Raw genomic sequence first — 20,271 nt, 5'->3', positions numbered from 1 at the left:
AACGTGATCCATCCATAGCACGTCATTCCCCCAGGCATCGCCGTCACCTGGAAAACTAGTGACTCGGCCAGCAAAATCAGCCGCGCATGTGGACGAGACTCACGTGAAGCAAGTGGCAACTGCCAACTGGCAACTGGCAACTGGCAGGAGGAGTCTGTGCAACTCGTGTCCAAAAACATGAGACAGGAATCTGCCAGACACATGCACACGCGGATGTTGCACCTTCACCTTTGCTCGATGCGGAAAGGGAAGCTCAGGGCCATAAGCATGCCCCATGGAATTATTACAGAGGGATAATGAAGTCTCTGCCTTTGGTGCACCACAAAGAGAGTGTCCCCTTCTGAAATAGATCCAAAGGAGGACGCAGGGCTAATCTAATTCCGGATAATGACTGCAATTATGCGCTTAGCCCAAGAAAGAGCCAAAAGGAAAAGCTCCCACTTTCCACCCACTCCCCAAGGCGGTTTGTGCACGTTTTGCGAACGCACTGCGGTTATGCACGGACCCGCGAAGACTGGAAAAGATGGGAAAAGTCTTCTATAAATAAAAACAGCGACAAGCGGCAAGGACAGCAGCGCGAGCAGCAGCAGCAGCAGCAGCAGCGGCAACATAATCAGTTGAAGGCTTAAAGACGGCGAAAAGCCAAGGGAATTGTGTGGAAATTCAGTCAGTCAGTGGGTCACACGTAAACTCGCAGGAGATCTCACTGCCCCGTGGAAATGTCACGTATTGGGGGGTTCTTTCTGTGGTGACCACCTGTCGGGCCACCTCCTGGAGGCTTGGGCAATGCGTGCCGTGGAAAAAAATGAAAAGTCTTTGAGTATATTTTCACTCATTTCTTTTTGTGTTTGCTCTGTGGATTGATTCCGCACCATCTCCTCGCCCTCCCTCAGAGGAGAAAGGGGGTTAGCGACAGGGCGCCGATTCCCACATCGAGGGCTCCGTATCGGTGTCCTGCGGCATAGGGATACCGATAGGGATAGGGCGATCCCGGACTGCTGTAGTAGTGGTTGGAGTTGGAGTAGTAGCCGCCACTTTGGTAGGGTCCTCCTGGTCCTGGTCCGCCGTAGTAGCTGCTGTAGTAGGGTCCCGGTCCCACGTAGGGCTGCGGCTGCTGGTAGCTGACGCCAAAGGAGACCAGCGGCTTGGCCTTGACGCAGGTGCTGGCCAGCAGCAACACCACCAGCACTGGCACTAGCTGCTGCTGCAAAGGGAAGGAAAAACACTGTCAACAAGTCGATGGACGAGAGGATTTGCCTACCCAAAGATGCGAATAATTGCGCATTTTGTGCATTTTGTGGCAAGAACTGCAAACTGCGTCGTCTCTAGGTATCTCTGGATTCCTCGATTCCACTCGGACCACGGGCCACTCTGCTCTGAGCTCTGCTGTGCATTCCTGTGGGCCTTTTATACGTATAGGACTCTGCATTGGGGGGACTGCAGGCCGGCCAAAGCCTGTTTTCATGGGTAAACTGCTTGGCAGAGGCTTGCCCCTGAGCAGAGCGTTTCATTCTCCCCATTCTGGTTTCTGTTTGTTCTGGTTTTCGGTCACGAATCACGAATCACGAATCTTCCCTCTGCAATCTCTCTGTGTCTCTGTTTCCCCTGCTTTGTAGGAGAGTGTAAGCCTCACATAGATTTGCCTGCCTGCCTGTTGCATGTTGCATGCCTGCCTGCCTGCCTCCCAGGGATTTCCTCAACCATTAATTGGTCGTTGAAAAAACCTTGAACTGGCACATGGACTCATGCGAGGAGGAATCGAAGCCAAGCCGAAGAGGAGCTGCTTTAAACTAGTTTGCAGAGTGAGGGATGTGCACGGAGCAGTAGCTGTAAGCTGATATTGATGCCCCCACTCCCCCCACTCTGGGCACTAATCAGTGGCATCCACTGGCAAGAGGAGTCGCTTCTAGTTTTGCTTTTGCATAATGTCCCATCTCTGGCACTCGCAGTCGTAAATCTTGGACATAATTGGACCACAGAATACACTTTGCTAATTGCATGGGAGTCGGGATTGTTCTTAAAGTTCTTGAATGTTTCCTCATTGAATTCTGTTGCGGATTATTGTATAGATTATTGACTCATTTTACGCATTCTCTTATCCAAACCATTTCTAACTCTAAATCTTTATCTTTACAGCCATCCCCGATGGGGATTTGTCCTCCTGGTAAGTCTGAACTCTAATAAATTCTCCCCTGAAATGCCCAAAATGGTTGCCAAACCTCAGTGTACCCTTCGAGCGAAGCAATTCCTGCAGTGTATCAGCTTCGAGAGAACCAATCAGATATTAATTAATGCCAGATAATTAGATTAGCATTTGGTTTCCGCTTTTGAGGGGAAATTTGCGTACGAGAGACCCGTGGGATGTGGGGGAATGGCCCGCCCCAACCGGATGGAGTGCCATGTGACCAGCCTCGGGTCACCAGTCACGTTCCCTCAGCTGTTCCCAAGGCCTGCCACTCGCACGTCGCAGCATCAAAAGTCCCTGCGCTCCTTGCGGTCACATTGCAGCCATGGGGCGCTTCTGGGGCTTCTCCGGCCTCCGCCTGTGACGTGCGACACCAAGGCAGGCAGGCACCAAGGCGCCCGCTTAATTTGTTGCCACTTTGAGCGTGGATAAATTTAGACGAGCCTCCACTTTGCCACTTGCCACTTACCACTTACCACCAGGAGGTGGCACACACACAGGTGAACAACTGCAGAGAGCAGGGAACTTAATTTTGGGGTCATTCGATACACAACTCGCAGCCATTGAGCCTTTGCCTTCCCTTCATTGTTTGCTCTGCGCCCGATGAAGCAACAATGGGAGGCTGCCTGGGGTTCAACAGACCACGGGTCAGAGGGCCAGCGGATGGGTGGGGCTAGGCCACAATTAAACACTTTCGTTGCGGGAGTGGACAAACTTTATTCAAATTTCACTTGGAGACGAGAGCTGTTTGCTGTCTCTCTGCTTAGTACAGATGATACTCATAGGTGAGGGGCTTGTAGTCGCTGCGGTACTGCTGCTGGAAGGAGTTGGGAGTCGCCACGCTGTGGTACAGATGCGATTCGGCAGCCGCAGGAGCCACCAGGCGGGAGTAGGCCAGCGGCAGGACACCCGCTGACCGGGCATAGCTCGGCGGATAATACCCATACGACGGGGTGTAATAGGTGTAGACCTCGTGGCCGAGAGCCAGGCCCAGCAGACAGGCAAAAATCAGCTAAGAGTGGAGGAAGGAAACGGCCATTAGAAGGGGAAAACTCTCCTTCGGTGGTTCTTGGCGCACTTACCAGCTTCATTTCTATCGCGTTGCAACTCCTTGGGCCAGTGATCGCAAACTGAATCCCTGCTGTCAGAGGGATGGGCCTTTTATAGGCCCTGAAACCACACATCGAAAAGAGACCTTCACTTTGGTCCGCTCTTGGTCTGGGTTTTGGTCTCCAAGGTCAAAGGCATTTGCGGGCAGCAGCAGCAGCAGCAGCGGCAGCGGCAGCGCCAGCAGGCGGCAAATGAAAGGAGCCCTTAACTCACTTTGAATGGCAAAGGAATGGCAAAAGGAATGGCAGGGAATGGCAGCGGAATGATGCAAGCAACTGCAATTGCAGACTTCAGACTGCAGCCGGGAAACTCGTTCGTTGCCTGCCACTCAGAACTCAGAGCTGAGAACTCTGAAATCTGATTCGAATCGGATTGTCTGTTGTCGTGAGTGTTGCTGTGTTCCCCTGTGACAGGATAGCATTGAGCCACACAAAACACACACACAGCGGCTGCTCCCACCGCCACTTCCTCCTTCTCCTGCTGGCCATGGCCTTGGCCCAGGCGAAGGCGTTTATTTGCTTCCCTTTATCTGATTTCTCGAGTCGGAGGGGGGAGAGTATTGGTGTAGGTCTTGGTCTTGGTCTCTTGGTCCAAAATAAACAATTAAATGAGAAGCCTCCCTCCTGCCACAAAGCAGCGACGCACTTCCGGTATTTTTCCTGCCGCTCGCTTGAGAGGCTTTCAAGGTCAGAGGCAGTGGGTGGGTGGAGGCTTCTGTGGAGGGGTCTAGGCAAAAATTGCGATGTTTCCCTCTGCTTTTCTTTGTTCGCCAGTCCAAAAACAAACTCCCACGCCTAAAATCAATTAAGTGAGGTTTTTGTTTATACCAAAAAGACGAAATTCTGTTGATTGTTTTTCCGTTTCTTGGGGGGAAGCTGTTGATTTGTTTATCGCTACGGGAAAATGACGCAGTTTTCCAGCCGCATTGTGCGTGCTCTTTTGCGGAGCATTTCCCAATCAGACCGAAGCGCAGTGGTGCAGTGGTGCAGTGGTGCAGCGGTGCAGCGGTTTGGCGGTGGTTGTGGCTGCACTTCTCAGTAATTCCAAACCAAAGTCAGGCGAATGGGATGGAAGGTGGAAACGTGAGCTGCTGCTGTGCAGTCTCTTGCTGTGGTGCCACCAAGCTCCAAGGTCGGTGGGCGATTGGTTTGGCTTCTTGGCGCTGCTTCTGGGTGGAGTTTTTCGTTATAAAAAGCCGCCACGCGCCGAGCAAGCCATCAAGTCTTCTGACAGCTGCTCTGCTTCCAAGAACCCTCTCAAAATGTTCAAACTGGTAAGCCATTCCCCTCGGGGATCGTCATCGTGGGTTAAAGTAATCAAGAAATCCTCTTCCTTCAGTTCGTTTTCCTCGCGCTTTGCCTGGCCTTTGCCTGCGCCGCTCCGGGTCTGCTGCACTCGTCCGCGCCCATCCTGACCACCTCGTACCACAGTCTGCCCGCGGTGCGAGTGATCAGCAGCCCCGTGTGGACCCACTCCCACAGCATTGTGCGCCCCTTGAGCTACGGCAGCTACGGCCATGGCTACGGCTGGATCTGACGATCTGAGAGGATCGCCAGGCAGCTGACAGCCAGCCAGCCAGCCAGCCAGACAGCCAAACTGTCGCCCGAAGCCACGAAATAAATTTGTGAAATTGGTTTGAATATTTTTCGAGTGTTTCTTTATTCGTAGTCGGAGAGGGGAATATTCCACATATAAAAGGAGATGCAGTGGCAGATCTTTGGTTTAGTTCTGAGACTGCTACTGGGAGTATGTGGTGTGTAAGTGGCTGCTGGGCTCGTTCCCATTTGATTCTTCATCCCGAGAATAATCTTTGCAGCTGCTGTTGATCTTTCTGCCTCTGCTGGAGTCGGGCCTCAGTCAGCCCCTGTCGATCCTCTTCTCCACTGGCTTTGGCAGGAGTTTGGAACTCAATCCGGACACCGAAGACTTTCTCCTCATTGAGGATCCCGCCAAGGGCTACCCCGCGAACGATTTCTTTGGGGATGTGCAGAAATTCTTCATTGGCGTCCATCAGTTCGTCCAGCATCCCTCGTCCTCGCTGAACAGTGCGCTCAATCAGCTGCAGAGCAACGCGAAAAAGAACCACAACAAGAAGCCAAAGCCCGCAATATTCGGAGGCCAGAAAGTGGTGCTCGATCCCTTCGGCAGTTTTTTCTTCAGTCTGGGATTGTCCGGCAACTTCCAGCTGACGAACAGCATTGGCTTTACGCGTGGCTTCGCTCGCTGGCAGCTGGCAGACTCGTGAAATTATAAATAAAATTAGAGTTAAAGGGACATTTCATGGATTAATGTGGTTTCGGCAGCTGGGGAATATTTCCACTCCGCCTAGAAGTATGCGCCACTCCTCAGCCTCTCGTTTTGTGTAGAATTCATGTAGCTGGCTAGTTGGGAAACATTCCCAGGAAATTCAGCAGAAATTCGCCCGAAATGCAGTCTGGTCCAATGATATAATTCGATAGTTCTGTGTGTCCATGCCGTGTCATGGAACTGCCACAAAGCAGCAAAGCTCCCCCCCCCGTTCCGCTAGTTATTAATAAAATGTTGAATTAAATGGCAGTTTTGCATAATATTGTAAACAAATCAAACAAATGCTCTGTTCTGCGTTCTCTCTGTGTGTCGCTTCCCTCTGTTCTGCCCTGCCCTGCCCTGCCCTCAATCGACGCTGCTCTGTTCTGTTTGTGAGCTGCCGCAGATTACGCATACGCTGTGGAGTCTAATTTTAAATGTGGCACGTTGCATTGTCCCAATGTGTGTGTCTCTGATGAATGTCGCTCGTTGTCGCACGCCACAAAACATGTGTACCAGCCAAGGATAATTAGCCATCTTATCTGCAACTCGCGTTTGTGTGGGGCAGAAATATTATGAATGAATGTCCCGGATGAATAATTTGCGGCAGACAAAAGGTTGCTTCATCCATTCAGTTCGTGTTCTATTTATGCCGATAATTACTTGAGATTAGGTGACATTTAGCATGGAACACGCAATCTGCCTTTGTCTTGGGAGCTGCAAACTATTTCTGTTCGGGAAACAGATGAGTTCCCCGTCACACATCCATCGAGAGAATGGTTATTTGCAGCTGTATTTACCCACAGAGGAAAGATGGAGCGAAAGACATTGGCAGTTCGTTTGATTAGAGTTTATTTCTGGGACATTGCGGGATTCGTTCGATTTCCGGTTGCAGGCTACAGGTGCTACAGGTGCTACAGGTGGGTGCGGCCGTTCGGGTGGCACTTCCGGCGTGCTCTCTACTTCTTCAGCAGCAGGGGAGAGGTGTATGCGGCATAGGGTGCTGTGTAGGCGGCGGCGTAGGGAGAGGCGTAGGCAGCGGTGTAGGCAGCGGTGTAAGGAGCAGCGTAGGCGGCCGAGTACGGAGAGGCGACGTAGGGCGATGCCACATAAGGAGATGCTGCCACGTACGGAGACGCCGCCACGTAGGGCGAGGCAGCCACGTAGGGTGCGGAGTAGACCAGGGGAGCCACGATGCCGGGCTTGGCGGCAGCGCAGGCAATCAGAGCGAGGACAACGGCGGCGACGAACTTGAACATCTTGGAGGATTCGGTTCTAGATTGTTTTACTTGTTGAATGGAACAAATGCAACTGATGCCCAACCAGACGCAGGGTCTCGGCTTATATAGCAACAGTTCCACACACAAACTGCCCGTGCCAGTGCCAAGCGGCCTTGCAAGGTCTCAAGCCAATTCTGTGGGCTCCCCCACTTTGGCCACGCCAGTCACGTAGCCTCCCAGTGGGTCGAACCAAGCGTCGTGTGCTGTGGGGAAGTCTCTTTTAATTGAGCAGCAATCCGAATATGAGTACGAACCTTTGGCCAAGCTGCCTTTTGGTTTTTCTAACTGTCGAAGGCTGAGTGCAGGCAGCAGTTGGATTTCTGCTGGCTATAAATTACCGCGCTCAGCCGGCAGTTGTCATCAGTTCAGTTTCAACCACTCGACCGCACAACAATCCAATTCAAGATGTTCAAGTTCTGCGCCCTCGCCCTCGCCTTCGTTGCTCTGGTGGCCTGCGCCTCGGCCAAGCCCGGAATTGTGGCACCTCTGGCCTACTCCGCACCCCTGGTGGCTGCTGCCCCAGCGGCTGCTGTCTACAGCCGGGAATATCACGGCAACTTTGCGGCTCCCTACGTGGCAGCAGCGTCTCCCTACGTGGCAGCAGCCTCTCCCTATGTGGCAGCATCTCCGTACGTCGCCTCCCCCTATGTGGCATCCCCCTACGTGGCATCTCCGTACGTCGCCTCGCCCTACGTGGCATCGCCCTACACCGCTGCCTACAGCGCAGCCCCCGTTCTGCTGAGGAAGTAGATGCTGCCCCGAATGGAACCCATCGCCGACTGACTCGAATCGAATTGAAGAAGAATATGGAAAATATAAAACTCTGACAGATCAGAAACAGAAATCAGAAATGAATGAATCTCGGGTCGGGTTTATCGGGGAATGGGCTGGCTTCAAGGTCTTTGGCTTGAACTTATCAGGAAAACAAAGGCTACGGGCCACAGGAAGTTCTCCCCCGACGTCACAGACACAGATAAGAGAGAGAGAGAGAGTCGCGCTTCAGGGTTTATTCTGTTGCTCTTCCGTGTTGCATTTTATTCAGCGAATTCTTTCAGTGGGGAGGAGAGGGACTTATGTATCCTAAGATTCCTATATCTAGAGTGGGTTTTGCATCCTTCACAGCGTCAGATTAGCATCCATCGTGGCGTTCGAATGGAAGACAATGCTGCTGCGGTTGTAGCGCCCCGAGCGACGAGTCTTGAGATACTTGAGGGCGACCAGAGCGATCAGACCCACGAGAACGAGGCCCCCGAGGACGTAGGCAAAGACCTTCATGAAGGCCAGATGCAGTTCCAGGTTCTGGGAGTGGGCGCCCACGAGCTCGAGCTGCTTGGACAGCGCCTGGATGTGCGTCTCGAGGGCCGTTTCCTCGGCGGAGAAGGAGGCGTTGAGCGCCAGCTGGGACTGGCTGATGCAGGAGACGTCGCGGATGTGCGGTGTCTCCTCGAGGCTGCTGTCCGGCTCGATGTTGAGGGTCACCGATTCGGGCAGCGAGGGCGGGATGAGCAGGCGGTGCAGGTAGGAGCAGTTGAAGCGGTTCCGGGACACTCCCAGCTTCTGGAGCATCGGGAAGGTGTCGGCAAAGGTGCGATTGCCCTGCAGCTCGCTGAGCTCGTTGCCGTCCACGAGGAACTTCTTGATGTTGGCCAGATACGGCACGAACATGTCCAGGTTGAGGCTGGTCATGTTGTTGAAGGAGAGATCGAGCTCCTCGAGGTACTTCTGCTTGGAGAACATTCCGAACTTGAGCTCCCGGATGCCATTGCCGCGCAGGTTGAGGCTGCGGAGGCGCTTCAGCTGGGCAAAGGTGCTGATGTTGAGCTGTCCGATGGGATTGTCGGAGAGGTCCAGGTAGAGCAGGGAGGTGAGGTTCGTGATGTTGGCGATGCTGTGGAGGCGGTTGGCGCTCAGCTCGAGGGTCTCCAGCTGCAGGGACTGGTGCAGGATCAGCTGGGAGATGGCGTTGTGGCTGGCCCGCACGAAGCGGGTGGCGTTGATGGTGAGGTTCGTCAGCTGGTTGTTGTCCAGGTGCAGCTGGTGCACGATGCTCTTGGCGGTGAGCTGGAAGTTCTGCAGCTGGTTGAACGACAGCATGAGGCTCTCCAGGCTGGCGGCCTCCGAGAAGGTGTCCGGGTGGACGCGCACCAGCTGATTGTTGGACAGATTCACCTCCTTGATGCGCCGCATGCCGCTGAACACCTCCGGCCGGATGTAGCTGAGAAAGTTCCCCTCGAACGAGACGTTCTCCAGGTACTCGTTGTCCTTGAAGATGTCGTTCTGCAGCTCCCGCAGTCGATTGCCCGTGAGGAGCAGCTTGTTGATGATCTGCAGGCCGCAGAAGGCGTTCACGCTGAGGGTCGAGATGTCGTTGTAGGACAGGTCCAGCCTCATCAGCGAGTTGGCTCCAATGAACACCGATGTCTGGATGGACGTGAGGTTGTTGTAGCTCAGGTTCAGATACGTCAGGTTGCTGGCCGCACTGAAGGTGTTCCGGGTGAGCTCCAGGATGTTCGTGCTGGACACATCGAGGGTCTTGAGGTGCGGGAAGGTCTCGAACAGGTGGAAGGGCATGTAGAGCAGCGTCGACTCGTAGAATTTCATGAACTTGACCATGTTGCCCGTGGGCACGTTCTTGATCACCACATTCTGGCTGTGCGTGACCATGAAGCCCGTCACCGTGCAGAAGGCCTCGTTCACGTCCATGTAGATCATCGGATCGAATTCGTCGCATCTCAGATTGATGTCCCCAGCACTGGCTGTCGCCGCGAACAGGATCCACAAAACGATCATCTTTCGGGGCATCGCGAACCGCTCCGTTTCAATGCGAATTTCCAACTGTTTGGAGGCTGCAAGCTGGGATAAATAATGCCACATTATAATACTTATGGCCACAGATATCTCTCGCTCTCCCCCAGATAGTTCTCTGTCGCGGCTTGGCGGCTTGGCGGGTTGGCGGGTCTGGCGATAAGAATTGTCGGTCTGTTGTCGGTTTGTTTTGTTCAGTTTTGTGCAGAGGATTTTGCAGCGAATGAAAGTAAGTCATTCCAGACATTGGAATACTTTGGCTTGGCTTGGATTGGATTATTATACGAGGAGTAGGATATAAATATTCATATATGTTTGTAGCTTGAGCTTGAAACTCTTTCCATGCGAGATACCAGACACAGAGAGACAGAGAAGAGACTCAACTTTCGACAGTCCATTGAACTTTATTCTGCTTCGAATCTTTTGTGGGATGAAAGCGTTGCATCAGAGAGATTAAAAGTGCGGGATTGGGGGAGCAGATGGACTCCAATCGCATTGCATAAATGGAATTGCAACTGCAACTGCGACTGCGATGCCGATTGAGAGCAAGTGGCAGGCGTAACCTTGCCACGGTGCACGATGCAAATCGAAATCGGATTACCCCTGCCCCACGTGCATCGTTTTCATTGATTTCTGGCCAACTCTTTTGGCCGCTGGCACAAGAGGTTACTCATCAACGGCCAATTAGCATTGGCAGGTCGCATCAATCACTCCTCCAATGAGCCACTGGGCATTGGCCACTGGCCACTACCCGTAGACTCACCTTCGCAGCGGCAACAACTTTTATGGGCTGAGCTTTGGAACGTGTCCGAACTACCAGATGGGGAACTCGACCTCCCCGAAGCCCGAAATCGCGGGCACGTAGCCAGCGAATTGAGCCACTCAAAGGCCGAACCGCTCCGCTCTGCCCTGCTCTGCATTCCTATGCAGCGGTAGAACCATCCACCCAAATCCCACATCATGTGTGCGAATGTGTGCCCAGAAACTCAACCATCGAACAGTCGAAAAGTGTCTCGGGGTCTGTCTGGTGTTTGGGGTATAAAACCACAGCTGGCCACTCGATCAATTATAGTCCAATTTGTTTGCTCAAATCACTCTAAACTCAACCTCAACATGTTCAAGCTGGTAAGGATGGCTGCAGAGCAGATCTTCAGACAGGGATCTCCACGATTGTCCTTCTCCTTGCAGTCCGCTCTCGTTGTCCTCGTCGCTGCCATCGCCTGCAGTGTGGCGGAGGCCAAGCCTGGCGTCGTCGTGGGTGCCGCAGCTGTTCCCGCAGGTGTGGTGACTGCCACCAGCTCCCAGTATGTGGCCCGCAACTTCAACGGAGTCGCCGCTGCCCCGATTGTTGCTCCAGTGGCTGCTGCCTACACCGCACCTGTGGCTGCCGCATACACCGCCCCGTGGCTGCTGCCTACACCTCTCCCGTGGCTGCTGCCTACACCTCTCCCGTGGCTGCTGCCTACACTGCCCCAGTGGCTGCTGCCTACTCCGCCTATCCTTACTCCGCATATCCCTATGCCAGCTATCCCTATGCCGCTGGCTACACCACCGTCTTGTAAGAGACTTTAAAGGATCGAAAACGGACTGACAACTGACTTTGGAATGCAATAAAAATACGCAAATGAAACTCAAACTGAAGTACTTCGTTCTTGGGAAGAGTTTTTACAGATTTCACCCATTTCCATAACAAATACCTTAAGCATATTTTGCCTTTGGTTTGGGAAGAATTTTAGTTCTGAAAATAACTATCAGGAATGGGTTTATCGTAGGGATGGTCCCATGGCTCCTTCCACACTGCCGTCATCAGTCAGTTGCCAAATGCGGAAATGATCTAGACAGATGCCAAATGACTTGCGTCATCGAATGCAAATTTCTTGCCTCGAAATACAGTCGGGAACCATCGAGACGCGGAGCAAACAAACAAATCTTTCGGTAGGACAAGCACGTGTCGGCCGTTTCCAACTGGAAGTTGCGTCATTCCACCCACCAGAGAGTGTGACAGAAATGTGTGTGGCCTAGAATAATTACACCCAGAGAGAGAAAATGCATCTTGTGTCCAAATATAATCGTATATTCCCAAACAAAACAAACAAAACCCAAACAAACATCAAATATAACAAATAGTTCATGAAAATTCAACAAGAAGCGGCGCCACTGCAGTGTCCGGCGGTTAGGGCTCGCACTTTGAGCTGGCTCATGGTGTAGTGGCACGAGTGAGTGCCACAAGTGGTGGCACGAGGGGAATGGAGGCGCTGTAGCGCCCGAATGGCAGCCACGCAGCTTGGTAGAACAAGGGATAGCTCGGCGGCGGTGGCACACCCACAAGTGGTCCCCCAGGTGGTGGTCCTCCCGGTGGTGCCGCAGCAGTCTGTGGCGGCGGGGCGGCACGATGGGCAGGCGGCACCTCCACCTCCTCGGCAGCATCCCGGATCTGTCCCGCCGAGGCAGCAGCAGCAGCAGCAGCCAGGAGGAGCAGCCGGAGCACCTGTTGATCGTTCATCGTTGAGCAAGTGCATCATCGTCTTTGTCTTCTCTGGCGTTTGCCCCCGCTTGAAACTTACTAGTTTTCTGTACTTGAACATGTCTGAGGATCTCTGTGTGGGTCTCCTGATCTTTATCAGAGTTCTGATTGCGCAAAGTTCTACAAATGAAATGAAACCGAAGCCGGAGATCGGAGTGGCATTTATAAACTTCTGGAACCCGGAGGTGCCAGCTTAGGCAGCTTAGCCAGTGGGTCAGGCGAAGACTTGTAGTACGAATACTACGATGCATATCATCCATTGATTGATTCGTTGATCGATTAGTTATTCGAGACACGACTCTGCCGCCGCCAGTTCGATTTGTTTTTAGCGTTTTTCGTCACGCGTCTCTCGCTCAGAAACGAAACCAAAAGTGCCACAGCCAAAGGTTCTCCTTGGTCCCGCCTTCGGTGTATCGGTGTGTCGGTGTGTCGCTGTGTGTATGTTGTATATGGTCTTGGAAGCGATCTGAGCGTCTCTTTTGCATACCAATTCCCCGGGATCACCTTCGTTTTTTTCCCCCAACATCTGCTGGGCTTCTGGCTATATAAATTCCGCTGCCGGGGAGCAGCAATTATCAGTCTACTGCCTGAGAACCAACCCACAACAACCAACCACCCAGCAACATGTTCAAATTCGTAAGGATCCCAGGATAATCCCCGAAGCCACGAGGAGTACTTAATCTTCATTTGCTCCCCTCCCAACAGCTCGCTCTCTGCCTCTTCGCCGTTGTGGCCTGCGTCGCTGCCAAGCCCGCGGTGATTGCTGCCCCACTGGCGTACAGCGCCTACTCCTCCCCCCTGGTGGCCGCCTCCCCCTACTCGTCTGCCTACACCGCCGCCTACACTGCCCCCGCCTACGCCGCCTACTCCGCCTATCCCTATGCCTCTGCCTACTCCGCATACCCCTACGCCGCCTACTACCGTTAAGGAAGGGACAATCCGCACACTGGAATGACTGGCAACTGGACCCAACCACACCCCAACAACATGGATAAATATCCCCCAACTGCTCCACCAATCTGCAACACTCTGCACTGCACCACCTTCCCTTTCACGCACCCCAAACAAACTGCCGAATGCTGAGAGTGAACCAATGGGAACAGGACCCTCTGCACACTGGAGTATACCACAAACATTGTTGAAATAAATAATCTGCATTTTGCGTTAAACGTAGACAACATTTTGGTTCATTTTTCATGTTTGATCAATTAGTTAATAATTAACAGCTAATGGGAAGTGGAGCTACGGAAGGTGCTCAGTCTTCAACTGAAGATTCTCATGGATTGGCTCCTCATTCTGTGTTAATAATATGTAACTCTCTCGAGAATATCTCTTAGTTATCTAGTGAATTTCAAGTTCTTCCAACCTCTGGGCTCCACCCGTTGATCGATGTCCGCCAATTGTGTTAATTGTGTCCAAATTGCGTGGAAAATACCGCGCACAAATTGTTGCATTTGACGGTGCATTTCCCAGTCGGAGAGCTAAAACTTGAATGACTACATGCAAAAGGGGTCCGCTCTTTTCGAGCTCTGCTGAAACCACAAAGTGTTCGGGTCTAATTTTTGCCTGTGGCAATTAGCTTTTCATTCAAAAAAGTTTTGATTTTGTCGAGTATAGATATGGAAAGTGGCCTTTAGATAATTGTGTGTGAAATTATTTATGTACTTATGTGTACTGTGTATTATGCAAATATGTACGTTTAAGATTCATTGACCCCAAATGCCGCTTATGGGCTTCCCCTTCCCTTGTGGTACTTATGTTACTCTCCTTGCCTTCGCCTTAACCGAAGGGCTTCGATCCGGCTGCGTCCTTTGCCCGTGGGATAAACCCCTTTGCCATATTTATTTGCATCTCCGATTAGAATGCAGAGCAGCGCATCGCGCATTTAGCAGCGAGCTGCGAGTACTCCCCCCAAGCAAAGACAAAAGTAAAGTAAAGTAAAACCGGAGTTGGTTGAGATGGCAGGCACGTCCCCCAGGGGGAGTGTGGCGGGGGGAAGTGTTAAATTATGATAATCGAATCCGCAGAAGGCAGCTGCTGACGCTGACGCCAGTGCGGAAATGTCACTGTGGGATGGATGTAGATGTGGATAGATAATGGATGGGAATGCAGAGCATACAAAACATTTATTCAGTGCCATCTGGGCATATGGGAATGTGTCCATCTGGGAATCTGGGCAATGGCTATGCAAAGTGCGAGTGTAGGCCAAAATGTTGGCCCTGATTTCGGGGTTAGTACGTGCTGGAAGTGCTTCCATTAAACGCTGGGCTTTAGTCAAGGATGGGCTTTAATTGGTTGGCTTCGAGGCGGGGGGAGCTCTGAGTATATAAACCACGACAGACTCTGGCAAAGATGTCATTCAGAAGTCCCGCTTCCAAGTAACACAAACACCAACCAGCAAAATGATGAAATTCGTGAGTAAAATGGATTCCTGACCGAGAAAAAGTTTCCGTTTCCTTTGCTGATTGCATCCTTCCTTCGATTGCAGTTCGCCCTCGTCCTGTGCGCTCTGTTCGCCGCTGCTGCTGCCAATCCGGGTCTCCTGGCCTACTCCTCCCCCCTGGCCTACTCCTCCCCCCTGGCCTACACTGCTCCCGTGGCCTACTCCTCGCCTCTGGCCTACACCGCCGCATACGCCCCCTACGTGGCCCCCTACGCCAGCAGCGTGAGCGCCCACACCGTGGCCCACAGCGCCGCCTTCCCCGCAGTCTATGCCGCAGCACCAGTGGCCGCTGTCCTCAAGAAGTAGGATGCCACACGCGTGCCACAGCTACAACACACACACACACACACAAATAAAGATGCAATGCAAGAGGCCCACGCGCTGACTGACCGAGCAATGTCTTGACTTGTTATTTTCTGTGTCACTCTCCGGTTCATCGACTCTTGGCCACGTTCCACTAGCCTTAATCCTTGGGCTCTTCCTTGCACTGCTGCAGCGAGTGTCGTTTTTATTTTTAATTGAAAGCTGCGTGTGCCACAGAGTGCCGCCGAGTGCCGCAGAGTGCCACAGTTGAGAGGCTGCTGCTCCCTCCTTCAGCTGTTTTGCTGTTTCTCTTTTTTGTTGCACTTAATTAAAAGGCGCCGCTGAAATTGCATTTTGTTAATCACAAACCATCAATAAGCAAAAGGAGTCCCGCCCCTTCCCCACCCCTTCTGTGGCATTAATCATGCCATTCCGCGTGCAACCAGCAAGTGGCAAACAGTGGGAAAAGGCAGCAAAATAAAGTCTTGGCCCAGGGTACGACGCGACATTTAACTGCGACTAAATTGGCAAATTAAATCTAGTCTTTGACTCGCGTTGATGGCGAATTCGTTTCGATGTTTTCAACGCCTGCGGAACGCCTCCCTCCGCGCCTGCAAATACACCCCCGCCCTCCCCCTAATTTACTTGTTGCTGCTGCAGCGCGAAATTAAATTAAAATCTTTAGACTCGACGGCCACGCCCCTTCCGAAACGTGCTGCAGCGGCGGGGCGTTCCGATTTTTAATTGCCGAAGCCCCAGATTGAAATGCATTTCCCATGAAAACCCTGGAGGCTACCCTGTACAGGGTATGCTGTCGCCGGGTGTAATGTTTGCTGACAAATACGTCACGTTGGAGCCACAACAAAGGGAAATGGCAGTTGGCTGCGCTGTTGCGGATATATTTACAGGGTATTTTCTTGTCGAATATATTTAAGAATCCATTTTGAAAGCAGTTTCGAATAGTTTAAAGGGAATTCCGATGGTGTGATTGTAATTTCGTGGAACAAATCAACTAATGGCTGGTGTCCTACATGAATTAATTAGTGAGATTCATTTATTTATAGTTTTCGTATCCCTAACTAATCCATTATGTTCTCTTGGTTCGTTGCAGCTCCGATTTCCTTTGGGTTACATTAAGAGGTATGTGGAAATTGACTGAATTTATTTATTCAAGTGTTATCAAGCGAAGAGGGTATTCCCCATTCGTATGAGTGTTTGTAGAGCATATTCTGCCCCTGCAATTAGCTTGCCATAAACTTCTAGGCCTACGATGCGTGTCTCCCCAAGCTATAATTACCCCCCGCTGCGGCTGCTGCGGCTGCTGCTGCTATCGTTGCTGCTCACTGACTCACGGGTAGAAGTAGTGCCACAATCTTGTCTAATTGACAGCCAAACGATACGAAACGATCCGGTACGATATGCGTACACTGCTGCCACACAGGGATAAGGAGGGGGAGAGGCATTGAAACGATAATGTCTGAGAGTGGCAGCGATTAGAACTTGTTGCTCGATCAATTATAATTATCGGAGACATCAATAAGCGACGAACGAACGAAAACGAAAACAAAACAAAACCCGATCCTCGATCCGCTCGATCCGCTCGAACCGCTCGAACCGCCCGAACCGCCGCCAAGTGCTCGAATTTCAACCTGTGGAGCCCAATAAATTGTCTGTTTTGATTTAATCGCTGTGTGTTGTGTGTTGCTGCGTTGCACAAGTGCCACAGAATCAACTGACAGCCATTTTTCGCACTGTGTAGAGCCGGATCTGTAGGGGCTCGCTCCCTACTCTTAATTGAAATGCGTCGCCTGGGAGATTTACAGCCGAATTGCGAACAGAACAGACCATAAGTCTGGTCATCGCCCACTCCACGTTCAGTATACAAATGCATCGAGTAAACGCATATGCAAATCTCCTCGAGTTACGCGCACAACCAGAGGAGCATTTACTGGAGTTACTGCCAGAGCTCCTCCCCGTTTTCCTTTCCATTTGCCCGCAGGCGGCAGGCAGACCTCATCGGCGAGGCTGAGATTTACGCATTCAGTTTTGGGGTCTACCTCGAGAGGAGAGTGTTAAGTGCCACAAACAGTCTTGCGTAAAAAAGTGTGTCCGAAAAGTGTGGCATAGAGTGGGTCGTTGGCTGGCAATTAAGAGGCAGCCGGAGCGAGCTCCCCTGAGTTATGAGTGCCCGTGCCCGTGCCGTGGCGTGGCATACCCTCTCCGCTGGCCTGACCTTGCCCACGCCTCTGCCATTTATCGATCGGATCGGATCGGTCGGTTATTGTTCGAGAACAATACTCGCGGCGAGTATGTTGATCTGGCTTTGCCCTACATTGGGTCACAACGGACTGAAGTCTCTCCGGCCGAGTCCGGTTTGGCAACAGCCTCACGCACAGGTGTGCTCGCCCCAAGACACGCCCCAAGCCACAGCCACAGCCCCAGCCGCAGATCTGTGCCATAATTAAGGCTCTCGGCGGCTGAGCATTAGGTGCAGAAATTTCTACAAAAGGCTTACGCATTCGTTGCGACTCATTTAAATGATTTCGAGGGGGTGGCGGCGGGAGGGAAAACTTGTTAACTGCTCACATCAAAAAAGAACCAACCGAAAAACCCAAGAAACAAAATGCAATTTAACTTTTTCTCACACACACCTCTCACAGACTCCACGCCACTCGACTCGGCGGCAGCTTTTGGCAAATACAAATTTATCAGAAATTATTCAAAGCAACTCAAGGGAAGGCAGTCGCTGTGGATCGAAGTGTTTGATACACTTTCAGAGGCTAATTCTTGATCAGATGTGCAAAGAATTTAGTCAAAACTACCCGTTGATAGGTCCTATTTCCGCTCTCTATTACTCTTTCTCCTGTGTCTTTTCCAAGTGCTGAATACCCTCCTCCGCCAGGGTATATCCCAATCTGAGTTCCAGCCAAACATCCGCGTTGGGGCGGGGCAGGGCGAGGCAGTCTGGCGGTTCTCTGGGGGCTCGGGTCTCGGGTCCACGATCTCCATCTCGATACCAGCTTTGCATGTCTCTCTCTCTCTCTCTCTCTCTCTCTCTCTCTCTGTGTGTCTCTCTGCCTTGCAACAAAAGTAAAAGTGCATTCGTGGGCCCCCATTTGTGGGTCTCTGGGTCTCTGGGTCTCCATCCGTTTATTCTCGTGCAACATTTTGGGCAAGTCTTTGGGCTATAAAAGCATTTGTGCCTCAGACAGCGGCATTATTCAGCTCCGTGTTCTCGCCACTGCAACCCACAGACCCACAGTCCACTCCAACATGTTCAAATACGTAAGTCGGAACTCCTTTTCGAGGACTCCCTCTCTCTAACTCCCCTCCGTTTGCAGTTCCTGTTCGCCGTCGTGTGCCTGGCCAGCGCTGCTGCCGCACCGGGATATCTGGGAGGATTGGGTGGTCCGTCGCTGCCCCTGGCCGCCGCTCCGGCCATCTCCTACGGCCATGCCCTGGCCGCTCCGGCCTACAGCCATGGCCTGACCGCTCCCTCGTACGCCTCCTATGGCCTGGCTCCCAGGATTAGCTACGCGGCCCCCGCCCTGGCCCACGCTCCGCTGGCTGCTCCGGCCATCTCCGCCTACGGATTGGGCCCCAGGCTCAGCTATGCCTCTCCGGCTCTCGCCCACGCTCCTCTGGGTCTGGCTCATGGACCTCTGGGCCTGTCCCATGGTCCTCTAGGACTGGCCCATGGCCCTCTTGGCTCTCCCCTGGGACTGGGCTACAAGTCGCTCGTGGGACCCAGCCTGGCTGCTCCTGCCTACGGCCTGGCCCATGGCTGGTAAGCGGCTGAGCTGCGGCTGCCTCCTTCCAGCATTTCCCTCGCTTCAGAGCAGAGGGAGAACCCAGTGGAAGATTTTCTCTTCCTTCAATTTGTGCAACAAAAACAAAACAACAAAATTGTTAAAGGGTGAATTTTGATGTTGAATTATAAAGTATTTCGTTTCCATTTCAAATTGGTTCATTTTCACTCTCGGATCCACCCACCAAGGAAAACACTTTCCACGGCTCGTCTCATTTTGTTGTGTTTCTTCAGGTCAGATAAGTTTATTGGATTGCTTTCAAGGCTGAGCGATTGATTGATTGATTGATTAAGGCTATTGGAATATGATTGTAGAGATTATTTTGCGTATGACTCGATTGGAAGCTCCCGCACGTTTCACGATCGCCTTGGCTCTCGTTCTACCAGCCGTGGCCGTAGCCATAGCCGCCCAGAGCCAGGCCATGTCCGCCGTAGAGTCCGTGTCCGTAGCCCCCCAGATAGCCATGCCCCAGACCGTATCCGTGGCCCAGGCCCAACCCATAGCCATGGCCCAGCCCGTAGCCGCCTACGTAGCTCTTTCCGATGATCGTCTTGGAGATGATTGGCGCGTGGTAGCCCAAGCCCAGTCCCAGGCCCAGTCCCCGTGGTATCCCCCGTGGTAGCCGCCATAGTGGCCCAGGTCCAGTCCTAGTCCCAGTCCTCCGTAGCTATGCCCCAGTCCAAGTCCAATGCCAGACGGAGCAGGAGCTGGGGCGGGTGCAGGAGCAGGAGCTGGCGCTGGATCGGGGGCAGGAGCTGCCAGTCCACTCGCCGTCAGGCACAGGACAGTCACGAGTATCAACTGGAAGCAGTTCCGGGAATAGAAGTGGATTCTCTGTGGATTCTGCTACTTACTCCCTTCATCATGTGGCTGGCTGTGCGGCTTCTTTTCGGCTTAGTCGTGTCTGCTCTGGGGACTGGCGATCCAATAATGTTGCTGCAGCTGCCCCGAGCCTCGCGCTTTTATACCAATCCCCAGCCGCACTCGAGTCCTGCCCAAAATGGCCATCGATGACCTAATGAGCACTGCAAATGGCTAATCTAATTTACTTCCAGTTGCAGTTGCAGTTGCAGTCCAAGCCGGAGCCTGCCACTTGCCACAGACTGACGTCACACGAAAGCGAGTTCCACGAGTGAGTTTCGCTTTTGGGCCTCCTCCATTGTATAATCTGCAATCAGATTGGATCGGATCTGGTTTGGCATTTGCTCGTACCAGTTCCCCATTTACCAGTTCCCAGTTCCCAGTCTTGCCTCTTGGCTCTCTGATCTGCAAAGTGGAATCTGGTGGGTGGCCTTTTGCAGCGCCCATTCATGGGGCGCATGGCAGCAATCAAAAGATTTTGACTGAGAACTGTCGTCTCCGATTGAGGTCAATGCACAGTCCTCGGAGTACAGCTGAGACTCACTTCTGGATGCTCTTTTTTCGGCTGCAGAGCTACTCTGTATCTCTACGACTCATCTGCCATTGAGTGCCACCTTTTTCGACTCGTGTTTGTCGTCTTTGTCCGCCGATGCCCCTCAAGGGTA

The 20,271-nt window shown here is 52.4% G+C and overlaps 13 protein-coding genes across 15 annotated transcripts; 7 read left to right on the top strand and 6 right to left on the bottom strand.

Moving 5' to 3' along the window:
* Positions 1–841: 841 nt before the first annotated feature.
* On the bottom strand, positions 842–1,294 carry LOC117893697. Its single transcript, XM_034800386.1, has 2 exons — positions 1,262–1,294; positions 842–1,204 (listed from the first exon to the last, which is right to left on the bottom strand). The coding sequence occupies exons 1-2, from the start codon at positions 1,292–1,294 to the stop codon at positions 890–892; spliced, it is 348 nt and encodes a 115-aa protein (XP_034656277.1). The 3' UTR covers positions 842–889.
* Positions 1,295–2,948: 1,654 nt separating this feature from the next.
* On the bottom strand, positions 2,949–3,377 carry LOC117894535. Its single transcript, XM_034801652.1, has 2 exons — positions 3,268–3,377; positions 2,949–3,197 (listed from the first exon to the last, which is right to left on the bottom strand). The coding sequence occupies exons 1-2, from the start codon at positions 3,367–3,369 to the stop codon at positions 2,949–2,951; spliced, it is 351 nt and encodes a 116-aa protein (XP_034657543.1). The 5' UTR covers positions 3,370–3,377.
* A 1,058-nt stretch (positions 3,378–4,435) lies between these two features.
* Positions 4,436–4,863, top strand: LOC117894547. The gene is made up of 2 exons (XM_034801668.1): positions 4,436–4,568; positions 4,634–4,863. The coding sequence occupies exons 1-2, from the start codon at positions 4,557–4,559 to the stop codon at positions 4,829–4,831; spliced, it is 210 nt and encodes a 69-aa protein (XP_034657559.1). The 5' UTR covers positions 4,436–4,556; the 3' UTR covers positions 4,832–4,863.
* A 140-nt stretch (positions 4,864–5,003) lies between these two features.
* Positions 5,004–5,560, top strand: LOC117894524. Its single transcript, XM_034801638.1, has 2 exons — positions 5,004–5,052; positions 5,112–5,560. The coding sequence occupies exons 1-2, from the start codon at positions 5,044–5,046 to the stop codon at positions 5,538–5,540; spliced, it is 438 nt and encodes a 145-aa protein (XP_034657529.1). The 5' UTR covers positions 5,004–5,043; the 3' UTR covers positions 5,541–5,560.
* A 925-nt stretch (positions 5,561–6,485) lies between these two features.
* Positions 6,486–6,937, bottom strand: LOC117894548 (cuticle protein 38). Its single transcript, XM_034801669.1, has one exon. It carries the CDS (start codon positions 6,838–6,840, stop codon positions 6,541–6,543), a length of 300 nt encoding a protein of 99 aa, XP_034657560.1. The 5' UTR covers positions 6,841–6,937; the 3' UTR covers positions 6,486–6,540.
* A 283-nt stretch (positions 6,938–7,220) lies between these two features.
* LOC117894536 (cuticle protein 16.5) lies at positions 7,221–7,692 on the top strand. Of its 2 annotated transcripts, XM_034801656.1 has the most exons (2): positions 7,221–7,428; positions 7,504–7,690. In XM_034801656.1, the coding sequence occupies exons 1-2, from the start codon at positions 7,267–7,269 to the stop codon at positions 7,609–7,611; spliced, it is 270 nt and encodes an 89-aa protein (XP_034657547.1). In that variant the 5' UTR covers positions 7,221–7,266; the 3' UTR covers positions 7,612–7,690. The 2 variants fall into 2 exon arrangements, with proteins under 2 accessions (XP_034657547.1, XP_034657546.1); XM_034801655.1 differs by having other exon boundaries at positions 7,221–7,692.
* Positions 7,693–7,859: 167 nt separating this feature from the next.
* Positions 7,860–9,683, bottom strand: LOC117894502 (TLR4 interactor with leucine rich repeats). Its single transcript, XM_034801612.1, has one exon. The coding sequence runs from the start codon at positions 9,661–9,663 to the stop codon at positions 7,978–7,980; it is 1,686 nt and encodes a 561-aa protein (XP_034657503.1). The 5' UTR covers positions 9,664–9,683; the 3' UTR covers positions 7,860–7,977.
* A 1,011-nt stretch (positions 9,684–10,694) lies between these two features.
* Positions 10,695–11,302, top strand: LOC117894530 (vitelline membrane protein Vm26Ab). Its single transcript, XM_034801647.1, is given in 3 exon segments — positions 10,695–10,791; positions 10,855–11,070; positions 11,073–11,302. Coding segments are annotated over 3 exon segments (384 nt in total). The 5' UTR covers positions 10,695–10,779; the 3' UTR covers positions 11,229–11,302.
* A 499-nt stretch (positions 11,303–11,801) lies between these two features.
* On the bottom strand, positions 11,802–12,306 carry LOC117894539 (small nuclear ribonucleoprotein-associated protein N). The gene has a single exon (XM_034801660.1). It carries the CDS (start codon positions 12,167–12,169, stop codon positions 11,864–11,866), a length of 306 nt encoding a protein of 101 aa, XP_034657551.1. The 5' UTR covers positions 12,170–12,306; the 3' UTR covers positions 11,802–11,863.
* A 440-nt stretch (positions 12,307–12,746) lies between these two features.
* LOC117894546 lies at positions 12,747–13,363 on the top strand. Its single transcript, XM_034801667.1, has 2 exons — positions 12,747–12,826; positions 12,896–13,363. The coding sequence occupies exons 1-2, from the start codon at positions 12,815–12,817 to the stop codon at positions 13,115–13,117; spliced, it is 234 nt and encodes a 77-aa protein (XP_034657558.1). The 5' UTR covers positions 12,747–12,814; the 3' UTR covers positions 13,118–13,363.
* Positions 13,364–14,556: 1,193 nt separating this feature from the next.
* LOC117894543 lies at positions 14,557–14,968 on the top strand. Its single transcript, XM_034801663.1, has 2 exons — positions 14,557–14,604; positions 14,679–14,968. Exons 1-2 carry the CDS (start codon positions 14,593–14,595, stop codon positions 14,937–14,939), a joined length of 273 nt encoding a protein of 90 aa, XP_034657554.1. The 5' UTR covers positions 14,557–14,592; the 3' UTR covers positions 14,940–14,968.
* Positions 14,969–18,142: 3,174 nt separating this feature from the next.
* LOC117894521 (cuticle protein 12.5) lies at positions 18,143–18,898 on the top strand. Of its 2 annotated transcripts, XM_034801635.1 has the most exons (3): positions 18,143–18,221; positions 18,278–18,589; positions 18,632–18,898. In XM_034801635.1, the coding sequence occupies exons 1-3, from the start codon at positions 18,210–18,212 to the stop codon at positions 18,725–18,727; spliced, it is 420 nt and encodes a 139-aa protein (XP_034657526.1). In that variant the 5' UTR covers positions 18,143–18,209; the 3' UTR covers positions 18,728–18,898. The 2 variants fall into 2 exon arrangements, with proteins under 2 accessions (XP_034657526.1, XP_034657525.1); XM_034801634.1 differs by having other exon boundaries at positions 18,278–18,898.
* Positions 18,899–19,124: 226 nt separating this feature from the next.
* Positions 19,125–19,698, bottom strand: LOC117893694 (keratin-associated protein 21-1). The gene is given in 3 exon segments (XM_034800384.1): positions 19,125–19,342; positions 19,345–19,546; positions 19,600–19,698. Coding segments are annotated over 3 exon segments (432 nt in total). The 5' UTR covers positions 19,612–19,698.
* Positions 19,699–20,271: the final 573 nt, after the last annotated feature.

This window comes from Drosophila subobscura, chromosome J (assembly GCF_008121235.1).
Source record: "Drosophila subobscura isolate 14011-0131.10 chromosome J, UCBerk_Dsub_1.0, whole genome shotgun sequence".
In the NCBI taxonomy this organism is placed as follows: domain Eukaryota; kingdom Metazoa; phylum Arthropoda; class Insecta; order Diptera; family Drosophilidae; genus Drosophila; species Drosophila subobscura.
Note: the sequence above shows the minus strand (reverse complement) of the source record. Positions and strands in the feature narration are given on the sequence as shown.